This window comes from Rhinoraja longicauda, chromosome 1 (genome assembly GCF_053455715.1).
Source record: "Rhinoraja longicauda isolate Sanriku21f chromosome 1, sRhiLon1.1, whole genome shotgun sequence".
Taxonomy (NCBI): Eukaryota; Metazoa; Chordata; class Chondrichthyes; order Rajiformes; family Arhynchobatidae; genus Rhinoraja; species Rhinoraja longicauda.
The window spans coordinates 32,241,509-32,266,232 of record NC_135953.1 but is presented as its reverse complement, the minus strand read 5'-3'; the positions used below and the strand labels follow the sequence as shown (position 1 = coordinate 32,266,232).

At 41.0% G+C, this 24,724-nt stretch overlaps 1 protein-coding gene across 4 annotated transcripts in view; it reads left to right on the top strand.

Annotated features, from left to right (window-relative positions):
• Positions 1-19,429, top strand: part of galt (galactose-1-phosphate uridylyltransferase) — a 51,038-nt gene extending 31,609 nt beyond the window's left edge. For all 4 annotated transcript variants that reach the window (XM_078428558.1, XM_078428466.1, XM_078428383.1 and 1 more), the window contains 5 exons: positions 1,592-1,714; positions 12,197-12,329; positions 14,164-14,247; positions 18,099-18,253; positions 19,252-19,429. In XM_078428558.1, the coding sequence (XP_078284684.1) occupies positions 1,592-1,714; positions 12,197-12,329; positions 14,164-14,247; positions 18,099-18,253; positions 19,252-19,311 (555 nt within the window). In that variant the 3' untranslated portion in view covers positions 19,312-19,429. The remainder of the gene's footprint in view (positions 1-1,591; positions 1,715-12,196; positions 12,330-14,163; positions 14,248-18,098; positions 18,254-19,251) is intronic.
• Positions 19,430-24,724: the final 5,295 nt, after the last annotated feature.

The window sequence follows — 24,724 nt, the reverse complement described above, 5'->3', positions numbered from 1 at the left end:
CTGGATATCATCATCCATGGGAAATTACTTACTTCAAAGACTCTAATTTAATTTAACAGTTCCACGTGTAACTTTCTTTGGGTTAGTGTTAAGTTTCCGAGAATAGAAGGAACAGAACAGACACTGAATTTATCAAAGGAACCTATTCACAATCTTAATACTGGAGGAAGATATGAAAGGGAAAAATTTACTAAAAGATTTTGATTTCCTATAAATAAATTTCTTAAAAGGGACATTCTAATCGTACTAATTTAAAAAGAATATCCCTTGCCATTTTAATTTATCCTTTTTGTTTAAATGCCTAAGTCGTTTCCTAAAAATGACCACTTAGTCCTTCTCAGCCAATATAACTAGTTCGCAAGAGCGAGACAGTAAATAATTGAGCTCTGATGACCAAATCAGATTGTGATGACTCCCACAAAGTAACATCCCCTTCATGAGCCAGAGTCTGAACATGTTTAGACACAAAGTGCTGGAGTAACTCAGTGGGTTAGGCAGCATCTCTGGATAACATTGGTAGGTGACGTTTTGGGTTGGGTCGGGACGTTCCCAGTCTGAAACCCGACCTGAAAAGTCACCTATCCTTGTTCTCCATAAATGCTGCCTGACCTGCTGAGTTTAGTTTAGAGATACAGTGTGGAAACGGGCCCTTTGGCCCACCAAGTCCACACAGACCAGCGATCCCCTCCCCACACATTAACCCTACCCTACACACACTAAGAACCTTTTTTTTTTTACAGTTACACCAAGCCAATTAACCTACAAAACTGTACGTATTTGGAGTGTGGGAGGAAACCGAATATCTCGGAGAAAACCCACACGGGCCATGGGAAGAATGTACAAACTCCGTATAGACAAGCACCCGTAGTCGGGATCGGACCCAGGTCTCTGGCGCTGTAAGGCAGTAGCTCGGCCACTGTGCCACCGTTCTGCCCATACTCCAGAACTTTGTGTCCTCTTGTAAACCAACATGTGCAGTTCCTTGTTTCAACCTCTGAACATGTTTGCAGTATAACTTCAGATTATTACAATTGCTATTCAGTGCTTCTTTCAATTCAGTGTTTGACTTCTGTTCAAGTACCTGAATGGAAAAACGTAGCTGCTTTCCAGTAGTATACTTTTATTTAAGATCAAGATGTTGCCAATAATTCTCCTTGGTTATATTAGGTTTTCAAATCTCCTCACTACAAATGAACCTATTCAGTTACAGAGAGGTTAATAACCAAGGGCACAGATTTAAAGCAGTTGGTAGAGGGATTATAAGGGAATTGAGGAAATCTTTCTTTGCCCTGAGGGTAGTGAGATCTGGATCGCAATACCTGAAAGACTGGCAGAGGCAAAACCCCTCATCATTTTTTAAAAGCTGCTTGAATGGGTATCGGAGTGTCGTAATGTGCAACGCCTTGGGCCGAACGCAGGAAAATGGCGCATGCCTGCTGGCACTCGTACGGCTCCATGCAGAAAAAATGAACCAAATATCTACCTTCTCGGGTGTAAAATCGACAATTCTACGATGAAGTTTCTTGTTTAATTTATATTTAATAGTTTTTCTCTGGGATTATTTTTTTTTCTTCTTTAAACCCTCATTTAGGTGTGGGCGAGTAATTATCTTCCAAATGAACCAAGAATAGCTGATCGGGCACAACGAGACTATTACAGCTGCCACGGAGTGCCGATGTTGGTGGAATACGCAAAGTTAGAGTCACAAAAAAAGGTTTGTTCCTCATTTTTTAAATTGGATTCTACCTATGAATCGCATTTGTCTATAGAAGTGATTTTGCATGTGCTTTCCCTTCATGTTAAGTCCAAAGGATACTACAGTGTAACAACATTGAGAGAACGAGTCAAACGTTCTGGCAAGGTGGCAGCTTCCATCCCTTAAAAGACCATTATGTTGTAGAAACATAGAAAATAGGTGCAGGAGGAGGCCATTTGGCCCTTTGAGCCAACACTGCCATTCATTGTGATCATGGCTGATCATCCACAGTCAGTAACCTGTGCCTGCCTTCTCCCCAAATCCCTTGATTCCACTAGCCCCTGGAGCTCTATCTAACTCTCTTTTAAATTCATCCAGTGAATTGACCTCCATTGCCTTCTGTGGCAGAGAATTCCACAAATTCACAACTGAGAAAACGATTTTTCTCATCTCAGTTTTAAATGCATACAATACTCCAGATGTGGTCTTACCAGGGCCCTGTACAACTGCAGAAGGACATCTTTACTCCTATACTCAAATCCTCTCGTTATGAAGGCCAACATGCCATTAGCTTTCTTCGCTGTCTGCTTTACCTGCATGTTAACTTTTAGTGACTGGTGATTTAACAATGCTTGTAAATTGTTGTACTGTTTGCCATTAGTCTTTGCAGGCATGTTACTGCACTGCATATGTTTGTAAATTGTTGTACTGATTGCCATTAATCTTTGCAGGAATGTTACTGCACTGCATATGTTTGTCCAGACCAAACTTGCGATGTTGTAATCTTCTGAACTGGGCCTTTGATTCACACCTCTTTCTATTTCCACTGTATTTTTTTTAATTTCTAAAAATCGTTTAAACAAATTGAATCACTAGGAAAGTGGCTTTTTCTTGGGTATTCTTGCAGCATAAATGGGTACTAGAGGATACCCGTATATTGCATGGGTCCAGTTTCCACATCCTATTCTGTGAAAGCCACAATACTCTTTCGGCTGTCCGTCGCCATTGATGCAATGCATTTGGAGAGCTCGTTCTTTATTGTCAAATTAAGTCTAAAAATTTTCTTGCATCTCAGCAGCTCTACTTGCAACATCAACAATGTTGCAAGTGGAGCTGCTGAGATGCAAGAAATTTTTTAGACTTGATCTGACAATAAAGTATTATTGTATCGTATCGTTCTATAGCAATGCTGTATTTTTCTTTGTTTCTCCACCTCTGGGTGATGCTGACTTTAATGTTGCTTTAATCTCGGATCTGTACAAATCAGTATTTTCTTTGAAAGAGAGAAACTGCTTCTATACTATCACCGCACTTATAACTTAATTAACTTGCTTCTAACTTTTTTTTCCAACATAAACTAGCAATTAACAGACGTGAAGTCATGATTTCGCATCCGAAATGCTGGCTGCAAACTATCCTGTGTTCAATCAGAAATGAACCACTAATTAGAATGGACTGATTACTTCTATAATTGGATAATGGTTTTCTCTCTGAACAAGCTAGCAACAACATAATGTGGTCATCTGATCCACTCATTTAGCTCCATTTTCACAGTAGAAATAACATAGTTATGATAACACAATAGAGACTCGCTGCATGTTGTTCACAGCAGGGACCCAGTTTTAATGGACAAAATGAAAAATGTATGAAGAATACTTTAGATTCATTTGCCATCACATTCCCAGTTGATTGTCAGAAACCAAAGTCACATATTTCAACCACGGGACATTTTATTTTATATTAAAATACTCTTCAGAATTTCAGTTGCAGCATTGAGCATGGAGCAGTGTTACAATTTATTAAAGAAAATTGAATTTTGAGTGAAGATATTAGTTTTTGAATGATCTTCTGGAAGTGTATACTGCTCCTAGATATCTGCCATTCAAATAGATTCAAGACTATTTATTTCTCCAAACTATTACTGTTCAAAGGATGATACAGCTGGGAAACATAAAGGTTTGTGTTCAAACGATGAATCCCATGCACCTAATCAATCAAACTAAAAATAGGTCTTCCTTAAAACATGCGGGTCAAGCAGCATAAGTGGAAAGAAACAGTAAACTTTTGGTCTGAGACCCATCGCTGGTTTTAAGCTTTAAATAATCAAGAAATTAGTTCCTTTTTCGATCATGTGGGTAATTCTCAACAGTTCATGAAACTTATAAAGAGTGGTCCATTATTACCTGTCGCCCAAGGTGATGGTATGGGTATAGCCAGACATTAATTAGGTTTTTGTTTTGTGCAACTCACCAAGGAAAATTAGGACAAAGTGCTGGAGTAACTCAGCAGGTCTGGTACCTTTTTTTGTAAGCCAGCATTTGCAATTCCTTGCTTTTACATGGAAAAATTTGGCATAAATTACATATGTTCATAACATTACATGCATATAACTTGGATCTTTTTGCATAGTTTCACAACGCATCGGACAGTATTTTAATAGCCTCTCACTTATGCAAGGTGTAGCTCCATAAATGTACTCGGGCACTTGCTAATTTCCTGTTAAAAAAGATTCCTGGCCAGTAAATCAGTGTGTACCCATTCTCATTTCATATTGTCCACTTTAACTAAATCTGGAGCTAAGATAAAAAATGATTGAGAGGTTGACAGGATCTCTACTTTGTTCAGCAGTTGTACTTCTTCCATGTCCATTAATAAATAATCAATATGTAAAGGACTCTATATGTTGAAGCATGTGGGAAGGTTTATGATGATCACCCATTTGCGTGAGGTTAAAGCAATGCAAATTGTCCAGTGACTTAGGATGGGGTATCACTTTCTTGCTCTAAATTGCTGGATGATTTACACAGTAATTATGGTGTGCACTTTAATCTGCGATATGAAGTCCAGATTTAGTTCCCGAAGTGCTGGCCTATTATGGTTCTGCGCTCAATCAGAAATTGCTAACTAATTGGAACAGATGGGTTACTTCTGTAATTGGCTACATTGTAACCTTACTCGCTGTTTGACTTTGCTGCTGAAATGCAAGAACACTTTTGTATTGGAAACTAAATATCCGAAAGATTTGCTGATGGAATGTGTGCCTTTACCTTCTTTCATTAGTAGATGTGACTGAATGAATCCAAGGTTTTCTGTGTTTCTTCACCATTGCGTATGAATTGTGCTGTTGCATTGAACAAACTGCATTGAGGTGGTATTTTATTTCTTTTAAAGTGGGTGTGATGAATACATGAACATCATGCCAGTTGCTTTGGAGAGAAGACCATTGTCCAATTAAAAAATGAGCTCCACATTTCTTAAGAAAAAAAGTACCCTCCCCAGGTTCTTTCCTCTACAGCTGCAGGAGATGTAGTTATCCTGTCCCTGCACCTCCTCTCTCACTTCCGCCCCGGACCCCAGCAGCCTTTCTCTGTGAGATAGAGGTTCACGGTGCCTTTTCAAACATTATTGACTGAATTTGGTGCCCCCGATGTGGCCTCCTTTACGTTGATGAGTTTAAGCATGGTCCAGGCATCCGTTACACTCAACATTTCCAGTCTGTCCGCCGAGGCCTACTGGATCTTCTGGTTCCTAATCATTTTAACGCCCTTTCCCATTCCCTGACCGACCTTTCAATGGGCATCCTCCATTGCCAGAGTGAGACCACGCACAAACTGGAGAAACAGACCCTCATTCTGCTTGGGTAGTTTACATACAACCCAACAGTATTAACATTTAATTCTCCAACTTCAAGTAATACTTCCTTTATCCCCTCTATCAATTTCCATGACCCCCATTCCCATCACCTGCCCCCCCCCTCCCTCCCCTCAGTAACCCTGATGTTTTGCTTTCCTCCATACACTCATCTCTCAACCCCAGTTTCTTGTGTCTCTGAAGTGCTGGTGGAACACAACGGCTCAGGCAGCAGCTGAGGAGTGAAATGGACAGTTGATGTTTTGGGTCAGGACCCTTCTTCAGACTGAAGGTTTCTTCACGTTTTCTTAACATGTTTTCATATAGAATAGTGTGAGGATCTAGATTTCATTTATTGCACTGAATTACAGGCAATTTTTAAATTATATGCCTTGCTGAAACTGAAATTCAGTTTGTTCAATAACCGGAGGGGGTTTGGTATTGACCTATAAGGAAAAGCTTCGGCTGGTTTCATGGCAATCATATTTCGAAAAGTAATTAATTGTGTAAATCACTTTAATGTGATTTGACATAAAAAGAATTTGTTAAGTGCAGGTAATGATTGATGCTGATGGACCAGATCTGCATTTCTGGCATTTTCTATTTTGATTCTTTTGGCAGTATTTCTGAGATCGCTTAAGGATATTTGGGTAGTGAAGTGATTTTCTGACTTCAGTGGTGATGTAATGCTGAAAACAGGTAGTCCTACACTGCCTTGTTGAAAGGTTGGACAAACCAACTGAATCTGGTTATTTGGAAAGTCCAAGACCAAAGTAATTCCATGGTATACCAAGTCTTGGTTAGCCATTGTAAGCTTCAGAATTTTTTGACTGTTTGCTCTGGGTATCCCTCACCTTGCTCAACACTAACAAAGAGCAAAGTTCATCTTGTGAGTAGAAAAAAAAGTTATATTCTATTTCAATGAGATGCATGGTGGTCTTCAACCTGTTGGAAGCCACCAACAAATGTACATGGAGAAAAGAAAAAAAAGCCATTACCATTTGGAACTTGCATAGGGCACCAAGTGCTGGGTTGGAATAACTCAATGGGTCAGATGCCGTCTCTGGTCCCTACTCAATTTCTGTCCGTGTCCTCCAGCGATGCTGCCTGACCTGCTGAGTTACTCCAGCACTTTATGTTCTACGCAAGATTCCAGCACTTGCAATTTCTTGTGTCACCAGTTGGAACTTGCAATCTGTTTGACCCCGAGATGCTGGACAATACCAACTTAACATAGAACATAAATCGAACAGTATAGTACTAGACCAAGCTCTTCTGCCCACATTCTCTGTTTTGAACATAACGCCAAGCCCAACTCTTATCTGCCTGCACATAATCCTTCATTCCCTGCATATCCATATGCCTACCCAAAAGCCTCTTCACTAGACTTTCGAGATACAGCGTGGAAACTGGTCCTTCGGCCCACTGAGTCCATGCCGACCAGTGATCACCCCTTACAAAAGCAATATTCTACACACTGGGGACAATTTACAATTTTTACCAAAGCCAATTAACCTACTGTATGACTTGAGTGTGGGAGGAAACCGAAGCATCCAGAGAAAACCCATGTGGTCACAGGAAGAACATACAAACTCCATGCAGACAGCACCTGTAGTGCCGAATCAAACCCAAACCTCTGGCGCTGTGACGCAGCAACTACACTGCTGCAACACTGGGCCACCCCTCTTAAATGCCACTATCGTATCAATCCATTTTTACAAGTCATAAGAACAGAATTAGACTATTTGGCCCATCAAGTCCACTCTACCATTGAATCATGGCTGATCTATCTTTCCCTCTCAATCCCATTCTAAGATATTAGCTCTTGTAAATCTACATGCACCGAGATTTAATGTGTTTTATGTCCTATAATTGGTTAAATTTAATGATTTCTACAGGTGATTTTGTAAAAAGAAAAAAAAAGAAATGATGTTCCTGAAATCCAGCTTTGTCTTGTTTAGAACAAGCAGTTTGAAAGACTGCCTGTGTCGTAGCTCCCAGATACAAGTATTTCCTACTGTTTAGGTTTATGGACTCCAACCGGGCCAGTTGCTGTCGATGGATTCGCTCTCAGGAAGGCCGATTTATGTCTAGTTTTACTTCTTAGTAACCCTAGGTGCTGGCTCATCGGATATAGGCAGGGCGGGTGACATCCTTCCACTGACATAGCAGGCGAAACTAAATAAAGACCATGGGAATTTTTCGTTTTTTACCAACTCCAAACTTCTCCTCGAACTGTACATCTGAATTGTGCATGAACTCACAGTCTGCTGATTTTAAGGGTGGTTCAAAGAGCTAATGTATTAAATTACAAGTTTTAGAGATGTCACAATAAATCTCCACCAAAAACTTACCACTTACCAGGGAAGCCATTGAACATAATTTAGTTTGATGATTTGTCAATTAAATAATAATAATGAGAAGGGGAGAAATAGTTAATCATCCTTAAGAAGACCAAGGAGGATGCAAATAGGTACCTTTACGATCGTGCTTGATGCAATTCAATGACTCAATATCATTAAAATGGGGAAAGGTGTCAGCTGTACTATTTCAAACAGACATTACAGCGGCTCCCAAAGCTAAAAATCAAGGAACTTGGCAGGATATGGGATCAAAAGTGCAAACAGTCTATTGGCACTTATTGTAAAATAAATTTATTAGGAGTGTTGTGTGCAGTTCTGTCAAGCCATTGCAGGAAGCTTGTGGAGGCTTTGGAACGGGTGCAGAGGAAGTTTACCAGAATGGTTCCTGGATTAGGAGGAATCACAGACATTCAGCCGCTCGAGTTGTGCCTTTGATGGAGAGGTAATGGACATGGCAGATACTATTGTTGGGATATGACGTTATCTCTGCCTTGTTGGAGGTCAGACAAAATAAGAAAAGGTTGTGGAAGGATTGAAGGATGGACATTTTACCCTTTGGTTTTTTGGGGGGGGGGGGGGGGGGGTTTGGAAAATAAATGTTGGTTCATGAGTACTGAAGGTGATGTATGAAAGGTCTTTTAATGATACTTTATTGTCACATAATAAAGTTATGGTGCAGTTTTTGATTCGAACAATAGATCTTTCAAATGATGTAGAATTTAGCCAGAAGATTGTTGCGGAAGTTAAATTTTTGGGAGGTGTTAAAGGTATGGATGACTGTTTTGTTGCAGATGGCCTTGGGCACAGGCATAGACGAGTAATATTACAGTGGCTCAATTAGGTCATACTGAAGATGGAGCGAGTGTGGATTGATAAGCTCAGCTGAGCATCAGATAAAACATTCATTAGAGCTGGCTTTGTTGATCTTGAGTAAAAAGATAAGTGCATGCAGATGATCTGATTTTTCTCTATTATACCATTACCTGTTAATTACTTTTTGTGCGTAGTGGATATCTTAGGAAAATGTACATGTTATAATTCTTATTAATGTTGTAGTCATTGTTTAAATCTGTTTGATAACCGACTATAACAGCATTTAAAGGTTATTTGGATAGGTACATGGATAAGAAAGGCTTAGAAGGATATGGGCGAAATATGGGCATGTGGGACAAGTGAGGATGTGGGCGTCTTGGTCGGCAGAGGTAAGTTAGGCTGAAGGGCCTGTATGAGTGTAATCAGGCACATGTAAAAAGTTTAAATGATTTTGACAGCCACAAGCCATCAAAAGGTCCACGGGGTATCATCAAGAGCTCTATCTAACTCTCTTGAAAGCATCCAGAGAATTGGCCTCCACTGCCTTCTGAGGCAGAGAATTCCACAGATTTACAATTCTGAGTGTAAAAGTTCTAAATGGCCGACCCCTTATTCTTAAACTGTGGCCCCTGGTTCTGGACTCCCCCAACATTGGGAACATGTTTCCTGCCTCTAGTGTGTCCAATCCTTTAATAATCTTTTATGTTTCAATAAGATCCCCTCTCATCCTAAATTCCAGTGTATACAAGCCTAGTCGCTCCAGTCTTTCAACATACGACAGTCCCGCCATTCCGGGAATTAACCTAGTGAACCTATGCCGCACTCCCTCAACAGCAAGAATGTCCTTCCTCAAATTTGGAGACCAAAACTGCACACAGTACTCCAAGTGTGGTCTCACTAGGGCCCTGTACAACTGCAGAAGGACCTCTTTGCTTCTATACTCAACTCCTCTTGTCATGAAGGCCAACATGCCAAAAGCTTTCTTCACTGCCTGCGGTACCTGTATGCTTACTTTCAGTGACTGATGAAGAAGGACACCCAGATCTCTTTGTACTTCCCCTTTACCTAACTTGACATCATTCAGATATTAATCTGCTTTCCTGTTCTTACCACCAAAGTGGATAACCTCACATTTATCCACATTAAACTGCATCTGCCATGCATCTGCCCACTCACACAACCTGTCCAAGTCACCCTGCATCCTCTTAGCATCCTTCTCACAGTCCACACTGCATCCACTGGCTCTTCCTTGTCCATTTTCCTAGTTACATTCTTAAAAAATTCCAGAAGATTAGTCAAGCATGATTTCCCTTTCGTAAATCCATGCTGACTTGGAACGATCCTGTTACTGCGATCCAAATGTTCCGCAATTTCTTTTTTTATTAATGACTCCAGCATCTTCCCCACCACTGATGTCAGGCTAATTGGTCTATAATTTCCCGTTTTATCTCTCTCCCTCCTTTCTTAAAAAGTGGGATAACATTAGCTACCCTCCAATCTACGGGAACTGATCCTGAATCTATAAAACATTGGAAAATGATCACCAATGCGTCCACAATTTCTAGAGCCACTTCCTTAAGTACCCTGGGATGCAGACCATCAGGCCCTGGGGATTTATCAGCCTTCGGTCCCATCAGTCTACCCAACACCATTTCCTGCCTAATGTGAATTTCCTTCAGTTCCTCCATCACCCTAGGACCTCTGTCCACTAGAACATCTGGGAGCTCGGGAGGGGATTGAATCTGTTCCTAGGGAATGGTTATTTCCCTGCATTGAATATTTAATTGGAACTTTCTGCACAATTGAATACTGGCTCTTGGGCTGAAAATTGGCTGCAGTGGAAAAGATGAATTGGGTATAATGTGATATGTAGCATTGACATTTCAGCTTGTGCTGTCAAAGGGACCCCCCATAGGTTAAGAAAACATTTGAAAGGGATCAAGGTAAGAGTTTTTTCATGAAAACAAAATATTGGAGGAAGTCAGAGTCTAAAGAGTCCTGACTCAAAAAGCTGTCTGTCCATTTCCCTGCACAGATGCTGCCTGCTTGCCTTGCTGAATTCCTCCAGCACTTTGTTTTTTGCTAAAGATTCTAGCATCTGCAGTCTCTTTTTTTCCCACTGAGTATGAATTAGTGCTCTTCATCCATTAGGTATTTAAAATCACTGAATTTCTCACAAATGCTACTTCAGCAAAGACAACTATGTTCCCTTGAATTTGGACCCTGTCAACTGATCAATTCCAATACTTCAGAGTGACGTGAAATTTGGTGCCAAACTACTTGCAATTTAAATTTAAAAGTTCTGCTAATTCTTTCCTTCCTACATTTTATCCAGCTGTTTCAACTGATCAACGGCTAAATGATCTCACCAGTGGTGACTTTGTTCCAGTCATGGAGGGATACAGTGCAGAATCAGGCCATTTGTCCCATAACTCTGTACTGATCATCAACCATTCATTTGAACAAATCCAATTTTAATCTGAGTCTTCCTATAAGGACTGTCATATGGAGGAAAGATTGGAATGACTGGGCTTGTATTCACTGTAATTTAAAAGGACGAGAGGGGATCTTATAGAAACATATAAAATTATTAAAGGACTGGACAAGCTAGATGCAGGAATCAAGTTCCCAATGTTGGAGGAGTCCAGAACCAGGGGTCACATTTTAAGAAGAAGGGGAGGCCATTTAGAACCGAGATGAGGAAAAACTTTTTCATCCAGAGAGTTGTGAATCTATGGACTTCTCTGCCACAGAAGGCAGTGGAGGGCAATTCACTGGATGAATTTAAAAGAGAGTTAGATAGAGCTCTCGGTGCTAGTGGAATCAAGGGATATGGGCAGAAGGCAGGCAAGGGTTACTGATTGTGGATGATCAGCCATGATCACAATGAATGGTGGTGCTGGCTGGAAGTGCCAAATGGCCTCCTCCTGCACCTATTTTCTATGTTTCCTGCATTCGATCACCTCAACCCAAATTCCACCATTCACCAAGACATGGGGGGAATCTGCAGTGGCCAATTAACTTACAGAGCCCCACTTCTTTGGGGTACTGCAGGAAACGAGCAGTTGGAGGACACCCATACCATGGAAGAGTTTTTTAAGTTGAATCTATTTAAAGTCTCCTACCTGGGTATTTAGCTGTTGTTTTCTTTCAGTAAAATTATCTCTAGCTGCATAAAAATCCTCCTTGGACCGAGAGCAGTATACCAAGCTGAGTTGCATCTGCAAGTACAAGGCCATTGGGCCACAGTGCCTGCTCCCTCATTGAAGCCCACATTGGTTTTCATATCAAAATGCAGCTCCCAGCATCTTGGTGGGCATGGGCAGGTTGGGCCAAAGGGCCTGTTTCCATACTGAATGACTATTGACAGCAAATTCCTAACAACAAAATCCAGTACTTGAATGCAGACGCAGTAAAATGCTAAGGTTGCCATCAATTTGAATGAGCAACAATGGCGAACACCTGGTTAGAGTTGTCTTCATTACTACTGTAAAATCTAGACAACTAAGCAGATGATATGGGGTCAATGGAATGGCATTAAACTGTGAACCTTAGAAAACTCACATGGATATAATTCTACCACTTTAAAATCCTGAGTGAAAGTTGTTATGCTATGAAGGGCTATTGCAGGCCCAAATATAATTACATACTTTGAGTTTAAGCAACAGTATTTAATAGCTTTTTGTTTTTGAAGGAACGAATAGTGGTTGAAAATAAAGAGTGGCTGGTCATCGTGCCATATTGGGCAACTTGGCCTTTTCAGACTTTACTTCTTCCAAAAAGACACGTACTTCATTTACAAGACTTGTCTGATGAAGAAAGGGAAAGTAAGAAAACTTATTTTATTGAGTGTGACACCTACAACATATTATCACCTTTAAATATGAGTTTCCCACGCTAGAGCGGAGAGAATTTAAAGCAGGTTATCGTCCAAGTATTGCACTTCCTGTGCCGTTTTCAGCCCAAATTTATTCATTTTTAATTTGGATTGAATAAGTAGAAGTTGGAAGAATGGGAAACAAAAGCACAGATAATTTCCCATTTGTCTGTAAAATGAGGACAATAGACAATAGGTGCAGGAGTAGGCCATTTGGTCCTTCAAGCCAGCACCACCATTCAATGTGATCATGGCTGATCATTCATAATCAGTACCCTGTTCCTGCCTTCTCCCCATACCCCCTGACTCCACTATCTTTAAGAGCTCTGTCTAGCTCTCTCTTGAAAGCATCCAGAGAATTGGCCTCCACTGCCTTCTGAGGCAGAGAATTCTACTGATTTACAACACTGACTGAAAAAGTTTTTCCTCATCTCTGTTCTAAATGACCTACCCCTTATTCTTAAACTATGGCCCCTGGTTCTGGACTCCCCCAATATTAGGAACATGTTTCCTGCCTCTAACGTGTCCAATCCCTTAATAATCTTATATGTTTCAATAAGATCCCCTCTCATCCTTCTAAATTCCAGTGTATACAAGCCTAGTCGCTCCAGTCTTTCAACATACGACAGTCCCGCCATTCCTGGAATTAACCTAGTGAACCTACGCTTCATGCCCTCAATAGGAAGAATATCCTTCCTCAAATTTGGAGACCAAAACTGCACACAGTACTCCAGGTGCGGTCTCACTTGGGCCCTGTACAACCGCTGAAGAACCTCTTTGCTCCTATACTCAACTCTTGTTATGAAGGCCACCATTCCATTGGCTTTCTTCACTGCCTGCTGTACCTGCATGCTTCCTTTCAGTAACTGATGCACTAGGACACCCAGATCTCGTTATATGTCCCCTTTTCCTAACTTGACACCATTCAGATAATAATCTGCCTTCCTATTCTTACCACCAAAGTGGATAACCTCACATTTATCCACATTAAACTGCATCTGCCATGCATCCGCCCACTCACACAACCTGTCCAAGTCACCCTGCAACCTCATAGCATCTTCCTCACAGTTCACACTGCCACCCAGCTTTGTGTCAGAGGAGCAAGAAAAATCAATTCATTAAATACAATTGAGGCTTTTGTAAATATTATTTATAAAAAAGAGTGAATATTTTAAGTTAATATATTGTACTACCATCACAGATTATTATAAATATGGATTTTTTTCTACTTACCAAAACAAGAACTTGCATTTAAATAGCAGCTTTGGTGTCATAAAACATTCCAAAATGCTCCGCAGAAATTATATCAAATAAAATTTAATCAAGCCCCACACGAAGATTCATGACAAAAGTGATGGTTATTAGTCCTGTTGCAGGGTTTTGACTCGAAAGGTCAACCATTGCTTTCTACCCACGGATGCTGCACAATCTGCTGGGTTCTACAGGCAGACAGTTGCTCTAGATTCCAGCATCTGTGGGGTTTTTTATGTTTGTTAAAGTATATTTTGAAGTTAGTGAGTTGGAGTGATTTAGGAGAAAAAATCAGACCTTGGGACTTGCACAGTGAAGGCAAAGGGGCCATTCATAAAGTAATTAAACTCAGAGGTATGGTGATATTCTGGAATTTTGGAGAAAGAGGTGACACAATGAGGGATTTTAAAATGATTTACATTTTTGTAAAGTGATATGTTGCTAGATTTGGAGCTGGTGTAGTGTATATTCAAACGGTTCCACAAGGACTGTATTGCCCAAAATAATTAATTTTATTTGCTTCTACATTTTAGGCCTCGCTTCGATTATGAAAAGACTCCTGACAAAATATGACAATCTATTTGAAGTCTCGTTTCCCTACTCTATGGGATGGCATGGTAAAGTTAAATTAATTTTGACATCAACAATGTGTGGGAGCAGACTACTATTTGTGCTGAAGCAGATGCCTTAAAGTACTACATTAGCTAATTAAATCTGTGATCCAAGAATGTTTAAAGATGTCCATTTTCTAATCAAAGGCAAACCATCTTTCTGGACTATCTCATAAGTAAATTGATAGGTCTGATTTTTACTAGATAAGAAGAGAATCTCAATATCCAGATCTAAAGTTGCACAACAGCTTGGGTGGAGAATGGGGGAGAATGACTGAAATAGAGTAGACTTTAGCTGTAATATTATTAATTTGGAGTTGTTTTCCAGTCATTATTTAAGATTTCCTATTTCAGACGGTCAGAAACCTTTTCCCCAGGGTAGAAATGTCAAAGACTGGAGGGGGATGCTTGGGGCAAGTGTTTTACACAGAGTGTGATTGGTGCCTGGAATCCACCTGGTGTAATGGTGAAAGCAGATACGATAGTGGCATTAAGAGGCTTTTGGAAAGTGATGTGTATATGGAGGGATATGGATTGTGTGCAGGCCGATGCGATTAGTTCAATGATTCCATGATACTTTATTGTCACATGTACCTAGGTACAGTGAAATTATTTGTTTTGCATATACAATCATATAGCAGACTTCATCTAGGCAGTACACAAGTGTCGCCACGTTTCTGGTGCCGACAAAGTTACAAAGGTTCGCCGGATAGTCCCATGTTCTGCCTGCTGCCGCACGTGACAGTAGGCGGCCCCCCACCGCGTCCCTCCCACTGTTCTCGGTTCCCGTCCCGCCAGGTAATTTATCTTGACATCATGTTTGGCGCTGACATAGTGGGCCAAAAGGCCTACTGTATCACTCTACATTCTAATTAAAATGTTTCGAATTTTGCAGATGATTGTGCTAGGACTGCATTCTTCCTTTCTGATGGAGTTGGCTGGTGAGACAGTGAGACATGGCAACTATTTAATATCTGAGGGTTAATTTAGGAAATGTGCTTCAAGTCAGAATTGAAAATGGATTACGTGGTCATTTAATGCAATAATATATTAATGGCTTCAATTAATACAATTGGCCTTGCAGATCAGTGAGCTGAATGTTTAAATAAGCATTTCTTCTTATAATTTATCATAAGGTTCATCAGTTAATTTGGCCAATGGCTATTAAATTCCACCATGGCAAATGTGATTTAGTCTAAAAGATTAATTTTTCTTTTCTGGGCTGTAATGTTATATTAACCCTTCAATCTTGTCACCCTGCTCTTGACAAAACTGAAGTATGAAAAGGGTGAAAGTAGGAGCAGATTGCTTAATTCCTTGTTTGCACTGCAAAGTTGCCCACTCCCAGTACATAACTCTGGCAAAATGGTGAAATGTTCACCTCAAGTAAGATGGGGTTGAGATGGGCAAGATGTCTCGTTAGAAATACTACCACGTTTCTAAATCTATGATGCACATATTGCACAATATTATGTATATGAGGGATATCAGCTGTAATTGGATCCAAAAAGCACTGAGCTGGTTGAATCCTGAAGGATCACAGACACTGGATATTGTGGCAGGTTTTAAGGGATAAACAATAATGATGAAGAATCTGCCATAAAAAAAAAAACAAAGCAGTCTTCTCTAGCACCCCATCAACAACTTCCACCCCTTTAATATTCATTCCCTCGACCACCACTATAGTTACTCACTAAGGCTTTTTCGACACTGGTTCCCAAATCCACAATCTCTACCTCCGAGAATTAAAATGAAACACTAAAGGGCATAGCTTTAAAGTGAGAGGGGCAAAGTTTAAGGGAGGTATAGAAGCATGTTTTTTGCCTGGATGCAGATACACTTGCAGTATTTAAAACTTTTAGATAGGCATATGGATATGCACGAATGGAGGGAAAAGAGTTATATAGTAGGTAGATAAGTGATGGTCTTGGCATCATGTTTGGCACAGACCTTGTGGCCGAAGTGCCTGTTCTTGTGCTGTATTGTCCAACGTTCCATGTTAAGAATTGTAAGGACAGCAGGTCCATATGAACACCAACACTGCTAGCTTCTCCAAGTCCTGTGGAAATGTATCACCAATCCCATTATTGTTTACCACCACAATGCTGCCCTTGGTGGTGTTGACCAGATCCTTAACACGTGTGTGTGTGTGTGTGTGTATATGTATAAACAATTTTTAGTTCTTCCTACACGAAGCCTCAGATAAATCTACTGCCACCCACCCCTTCTCATCAGTTTTCAAAGATGAAATGAGGCCTAAAAAATTAAGATGGCATGAAAGTCATCCTTGCAGTCACATGAAGATTTGTCTTTGCACCCGCCTAAAATTTAAGTTGTGCCTTAACTTCTATCAGAACCTAGAGAGCTGAATTGCTTGGATTATAGTTCAAGAACAGGATTGTCATATGTTGGAACTTGTATACTTTACCAATTTAAAAGAATACTCTGCTTGTACGCACAGCATAAAATGTTTCTTAATAAGTTATTTAATAATTACATTCAGGCCATTTCTCGGCGGTTTAGAGTATTGAAGTGATTTGGGATAGTCTTCTGAAATTGGAACTAAGGCAGAAGGATGTGGGCTAAGGTTATAGTGTGAATTGTATTTAACCAATCTTCATACGATTCCAGGTCGTCAATGAAATATTAAAAATATTCTATCCCTCAATTGTTTACACATTTGCACCTATGAAATTAACTGCATTTGTATTACTAGAAATAAAAAGTTTCAAGAGGGTCAGAAAAGCAATACAGGTCCACCACCGATTTTCCGGCAACTGATGGTCCGGCACCTCCTTTAATCCAGACAAAATCATAAGAGCGCACTTGAAATCCCCTGCAGGAAGTCCCCCTGAAAATGTGGTAAGGCGGCTGATCTCAACCTCATTAGGATGTCTACGGCCGTTTGGCTGCCTGGCAGCCAGGGTTCTGGAACTCCAGCCCAGCTGAAGCCAGTAGATCCATTCTCATAGGTGATTTCCGTGGCCAGTCGGCAGATCGAATTTGCCCCTTGCGGCCAGCAAATTTGCCCCTTGCTGGAACCCTGGCCTGGCCAAAGCCGGCAGATATATGTTCTCGTAGCCGATTTCCGCGGCCGATCGATGGATCGAATTTGCTCCCTCTGAAACTCCAGCCCAGCTGGAGCAGGCAGATTCGTTCCGATTTCCGGTATCTCGGTGCCGAGGCGGGCCATCTGGTACCGTTGGACTCCACGCGGAGGCCATCATCTCTGTCATCATTACCACCTTAACCAACCTGATCTCCCAGTGGCTGAGCACTTAAACTCCCCCTCCCACTCCCAGTCTGACCTTTCTGTCATGGGCCTCCTCCAGTGCCATAGAGAGGCCCACCGGAAATTGGAGGAACAGCACCTCATATTTCACTTGGGCAGCTTGCAGCCCAGCGGTATGAACATTGACTTCTCCAACTTTAGATAGTTCCTCTGTCCCTCTCTTCCCCTTCCCCTTCCCCCTCTATCTTCCTGTCTCCACCTATATCCTTCCTTTGTCTCGCGCCCCCCCCTGACATCAGTCTGAAGAAGGGTCTCGACCCGAAACGTCACCCATTCCTTCTCTCCTGAGATGCTGCCTGACCTGCTGAGTTACTCCAGCATTTTGTGAAATAAATACCATCATCTCTGTTGGTCTGGCAAAACGAAGGGCTCTGGAACCAAGGGTGCCAGATAACCGGCGATGGACCTGTATTATATTTGTCTTCCTCTCAAGTCACGAGCCTTACCAATTGTGGGACACTACAACTTTTGCCTTAAGTCAAAATGGTTACTTATACCAAAATGGTTACTTACAATTCTGTGATTGCCATTGGTGTATTATTACTCAATGATTGTGTCTTAACAGGGGCCCCCACGGGGCAGTCATTGTTTGATGACAACTGTCATTGGCAGCTTCATGCACACTACTACCCACCATTGTTACGTTCTGCAACAATTAGAAAATTCATGGTGGGCTATGAGTTGCTCGCTCAGGCCCAAAGAGATCTGACGCCCGAACAGGTGAGGACGAGTATCTGGAATGAAACTGATAGTTAGTTGGTGCTATGGAACCATAAATAGGATTTTTTTTTGGTACAAATGTTAAAGGGATTTTAATGAAAATGGAAGAAGTGATTTTGTCAAAGGAAAAAAATATGTAGATGCTGAAAATCTGAAATAGAAATGAAAAATGCTAGAAATACTCAGCAGGTCAGGTCGCATCTGAAATGTTAACACTATTTTACTTGCCCCAGATACGGCCTGACCTGCAGAGTATTTCCATAGTTTTTTTGTTTTTATTTAATTAACTGAGTAAACTGTAAAGATTAATGCCAACCCTTAAGCCAAATCGATCAAATTTAGCAGATAATATTGGACCTGGGTGGCTGAAGTAGAAGCAGAAGATTAGAAAGAGCTGCTGCCTCATAGTGCCAGAGACCCGAGTTCGATCATGACCTTGGGTGCCATTTGTATGGACATTCTCCCTGCGACTACGTGAGATTCCTCCTGGTGCTCCAGTTCCCCCTCTAGTCCCCGGTCCCCCACCCCCAAAGATGTGCAGGGGTTTGCAGTTTAATTGGCCTCTGTCAATTGCTCCAAATGTGTTGGGATTGGATAAAAAAGTGAGATAACATGGAACTAATGTGAACAGGTGATGGATGGTCAGCATGGACTCAGTGGGCCGAAGGGCCTGTTTCCATGCTATGTCTCTAAAACTAAATTACAAAATTGATAATGGAGCTTAACTATTTCCATTTGTCACAGTCAGGTAGATTTAAAATCACATGTGTTGACTTAGCAAATGCTGCACATGGCCTCTCCTATTCTTAGCTACCTGAAGGGCTAATTTGGGAAGTTGTAGATTTTGTCTTTCTGACAAAATCTAAATTTGTTTACCATTAGAGATGGTGGCAGAAATATTTGCATTTCCTTGTTGCACTCCTGAATTGTACTTTAATTAAATTGTTGCATTAATTCATCAGTTAGTTACTGTGACTAACTTATCCTTTAACCTGCAGGCTGCTGAACGACTGCGGAATCTATCAGAGGTTCACTACAAGCAAAAGCAGACAGAATAATGACAGACCTCATGAATGAATGGATTCATTCTTAAAAACCGTGCAACCTCATATTTTGATGCTTAAATTGATTATGGCAATGCAATTTTTGGGAACTTTTTATGGATAATCATTAAAACATTTCACTTAAACTTTTTCTCATAGCTTATTTCAAAGTAAACTTTGTTCCAAATAAGGTATGTCTTCCTTTATTTGCACTTTGGATCCTTGTAGTAATGTATTGTCTGTCCAGGGCCTCCTCCATTGTCAGAGTGAAGCCCAGCGCATATTGGAGGAACACCTCATATTTCGCTTGGGTAGCTTACACAACAGTGGTATGAACATTGACTTCTCTAACTTCAAATAGCCCTTGCTTTCCCTCTCTCTCCATCCCCTCCCCCTTCCAAGTTCTCCCACTAGTCTTACTGTCTCCAACTACATTCTATCTCTGTCCCGCCCACTTCCCTGACATCAGTCCGAAGGAGGGTCTCGACCCGAAATGTCACCCAATCCTTCTCTCCAGAGATGCTGCCTGTCCCTCTGTGTTACTCCAGCATTTTGTCTAGCTTCGATTTAAACCAGTATCTGCAGTTCTTTCCTACACATCATCTGTCAGTCTGCTCCCTGATAACAAAAGATCCTGTGAAAGAAACTTGAACAGGAGTTAATTTCAAAGTTTTGTATTCCATGTGCTGTTATATTAAACCAAAAATTGTGTTTTGCTGGAAATATCTTCATCCGCATAGAAAGCCATTTGGCCTATTGAATATATGCTAGCCCTCAGAACCATTCCATTCGTCTCATCCCTCATTCCCCATGTTTAACTCCCCCGTGATTCTCCAAACACCCACCTGACAAGAGATAATTTATAATAATCAATTAAGTTACTAACCAACAATTTTTTTGGATGTGGGATGTAACAGAAGCATGTGGAGGAAACCCACATACAATAGTAACAGGATAGATGTGCAAACTTCACAAAGACAGCACCAGTGTTGAGGATTGAACCCAGTTGCTGCAATGGTGAAGCAGCAATGAGCCGACCTGCATCACGTAGCTGACTAATATCAAAGGTGGGATAATATTTAGATTCACATTCAGGGACAGTTTCTTCTCAATTGTTATTAGACAACTGAATCATCCTCTCACCAAATAAAGAGTGGTCCTGACCTCCCATCCACCTCAACGGAGGCCTTACTGGACTTTATCTTGCACTAAACATTATACCCTTTATCCTATATCTGCACATGGCAGACGGCCTGTTTGTAATCAGGCACTGTCTTTTCGCTGACTGGGTAGCAGACCACAAAGCCTTTCTGTGCCTTGGTACACGTGACAATAATAAACTAAACTCAAATATTTGAACAGAATTGCAAGATAAGCAGAGGCAGTATCAGTCTGAAGAAGGGTCTCGACCCGAAACGTCACCCATTCCTTCTCTCCTGAGATGCTGCCTGACCTGCTGAGTTACTCCAGCATTTTGTGAATAAATACCTTCGAGAGGCAGTATCAGAGTCACTTTCACAATAAGAGTGAAGGTCAAGGAGAAAAGCAAAAAAATAACAAACGCTAATGTGTTGACAAACTGTGGGGAGGTGTGAAAATAAAGCCGAAATGGTGAAAACAATACCCTACATTTCAGAAGTTACAGTATAACACACCGGGACTATTATGTAGTGCATCCCTATGTAGATAAATGTTTGGGCAGTGAAGAGTATGTTGCAATTCCTCTTTGAGCATGGGTATACTTGTTCCCGCTGCATTCAAATTAGTGTTCATATTGTGATTCAATTAGACTGAGTTAAAGGATTTGCAGCAATGTAACATTGCCTCAGATTGCCTAGAACATCCAATCTGCATTAATGGTAAAGGGCTGAAAATGTAAAAGATAATAATGATTTTGCCTGACAAATAATGCCTCTTTGGATTTGCATTTGTGCAAATATTATAATGTGCTCTAATGATAAACTCATTTGAAGATTTGAAACCCACTTGAAGTTCTTCCCCTCCAACCCCTTACCCATTCCCCGACCTCCTGAGAAAAAGAGTAGTGGGTTAGGAAGACCCAGTCTTACAATCTGACCATACAGAAGACTGACATTGAGACATGTTGCCATGTATTAGATTTGGGGTTCACTTTCAGAGACAATGCATGGGTTGCAACAAAAACATTTGAGTTTTGCTGAAGCTCACATTGGATCATTAAATTTTTGAGTGCATACTGGAAATGTATATAAGCATATGAGGCATTAGACTATTCTGCAAGGAGATGGTCAACAAAGATGGTTCTCCAATCTCTATTTGATCTGTTGATGCACAAGAGCTGTGAAGATTTAATGCAGGGTTGGAGGAATTCTTTGTAGACAGCTGATTCAAGAGAAAAATACTTCTTTGCTCCATGAATGATTGGAATATTTCAATCAGTTTTATATTTACTGTTGGAACAGCAGGTAGAGACAAAATGCTGGAGTAGCTCAGCGGGTCAAGCAGCATCTCTGGAGAAAATGAATAGGCGCCATTTCAGGTTGAGACCCTTCTTCAGACTGAAAGATAGACGGGGTGGGGATTGGGGGGGACTGGAGGCAAGAAAAGGCCAGAACAAATCAGGACTGGCAACAGACTCAGGAAGAGTAGAATCAATGTTCATACCACTGGGTTGTAAGATGCCCAAGTGAAATATGAGGTGCTGTTCCTTCAATTTGTGTGCGGTCTCACCCTGACAGTGGAGGAGGCCCAGGACAGAAAGATCAGAATGGGGAGAGGAGTTAATGTTGGTTTTACATCAATATTAGTTGCAAAAGAGCATTCCAAAAGTCAAGGTAATAGAGGAATAAACAAGAGGATTAATTGCAGATGTGTGATGGAGTTTCCAATCCAAGAATGCCTTGCATTTGTTGTTAATTAGCTCCCGGATCTCCTGATCATTCCCAACAAATCAGTGTTGGTGTTTCCTGTTAATGAAGCGATGCATCCCTTCACAAGCAGCAGATGTAGGGGAGAGTAGAAGTTGTGGATGTTTTGTGGGTACAGGAATTTTAGGTTGTCTCTGATATGCTGTTTGAAAAGATCTAGCCTCTCTGGAGACCTTCAACACTGATTTTGTTGTGGCCATGTTTACTGCCGTTTTGGGGCAAGCTTGCTGGAGATAATAGAACAGGGACGAGTTCGGCAAGCAGTGAGCACTGGGAAGCTCATATTTTCATAATGTATTTAAACACTGAAGCCTAAAAAATAAGTTACATATTGTGTGGATTCCAGCTGGGCTCTATTCAATTCTTAATTTTCTGAATAAAAACATTGTTTCCTATCAGTTTGTCATCTACAATAGCCAGTGGATCCATGTCATCATCATGTGACTCGGAAAGTTTGTGGGCAAGTTGTGATTCAGCTTACCAGCCCGTGAGGTGAAGGTAGCAATGGCATATTTATGAAAGATGAAGATTCATTCATCTGGAATGCAAGAAAATGCAGTGATGGATTCGTGAAGCTTGCTACAGTTACTGGCCTCTTGAAGTTTACTTGTGGTAACAAAATTACTGTTTTGGAAAGCTCATTTTAAGTTAAATGATTGGACATCATTCAGCTGTGGTGTACGTGGTTTTGTGGGGCTTTATTAATGAAAGGGTGAAATATGGGATTTATGTTCATCGAGCAGGAACAGCATGTCCATTCACATGTATTATGGGCTGCCAAGTTAAAGAATTTCCCTCCTATTCAGCTTGGCAGCTTAACAAAAATGAGTTAAGGCCATTCTCGCCATCAATATTTGTATTTTTTTAAATAAATAGCTGCATGTGATCTTCATTCCAGACCTTTCCTTTCCCAAAAGGAAAACAGAGGGAGGAATTGACAACTGGTTAGTTCAAGCAACTTGAGCTAGTTTGTCAGGGATCTTCCATATCCTAGAATTAATACATTTCTGGAACTTTAAAAAATTTGGGGAAGGGAAGATATTCCCTGTCTACCTCTAAGGAACTTAGGGAATTCATTCATTAATCCCAGAATCAAATGTGGAGGCAAAAAACTTGGGGGCATTATCTTAAAATGAAATGGGAGGGATTTAAGAGGGACCTTGGAGCCAGTGTTTTCAGTCAGTCGGTAGTCCATATCTGGAGTGAGCTGCCGGAGGAAGCTGTGGAAGCAGATCCAATTACAATTTTCAATAGACATTTGGCAGATAAATGGGTAGAAAGGGTTTAGAGGGCAATTGGCCAAATGCAAGTAAATTTGATTAGCCCAGAATTACAACTTGGTCAGCATAGACAAGTTGTGCTGAAGGACTTGTTTCCATACTTCTACAAATCTGAGTACAGCATTCCTTGCATTTTTTTTTTCAGATTTCCAGCATCTGCAGTTCCTTATTTTTCGCAAGAAACTATATATACACTGATCAGCCAAAACATTATGATCACTTGCCCAATATGCTGTTGGTCCTCCTTATGCAGCCCCATACGTAGCAGTGTGCAATGCACTGTGTATTGTGACACATTCCTCACATGACCATCATTAAAATTTTCTGTGACTTGTGCCACAGTGGACCTTCTGTCGGTTCGGACTAGACGGGATAGCCTTTGTTGCCTCGCGCATCGATAAGTCTTGGGCGCCCAACACCCTATCGGACCACTGTCGGTAGGTATTCACCACTGCTGACCGAAAGCACCCCACAAGCCTTGCCGTTTCAGAGATGCTCTGACCCAGTCGTCTGGCCATAACTTTGGCCCTTGTCAAAGTCGTTCAGGTCTTTACTCCTGCTTATTTCTCCTGCATCCAACACATCAACTTCAAGAACTGACTGTTCACTTGCTGCCTAATATATCCCACCACTTGACAGGTGCCATTATAACAAGATAATCAATGTTATTCACTTCACCTGTCAGTGGTCATAATGTTTTGGCTGATCGGTGTATTTAAAACAACATTTTCTTGGAAGCAGCTCCTTTTGCTGTGTACACATCATTAGAAATTCACTTACACTTGCATAAGTCCAGCATTTCAAGAAAGATCTTGCAAAGTTCTCTAATTCACTCATGTGAGCATTATTCCCACCTGCTCAAAAACTGCTCGATTCACCTACTCTGGGCAAGAGACTCTGTGCATCTACCCAATCTATTCCTATCATAATTTTATACACTTCAACAAGATCACTCCTCATCCTCCTACGCTCCAAGGAACAGAGTCCCAGCCTACTCAACCTCTCCCAAAAGCTCAGACCCTCTAGCCCTGGCACCATCCTTGTAAATCTTCTCTGTACCCTTTCCAGCTTGACAACATCTTTTCTAAAACATGGTGCCCAGAACTGAACACAATACTCTAAATGCGGTCTCACCAACATCTTGTACAAATGCAACATGACCTCTCAGCTCCTATACTCAATACTCTGACTGATGAAGGCCAATGTGCCAAAGGCCTTTTTGACCACCCTTTCTGCCTGCGA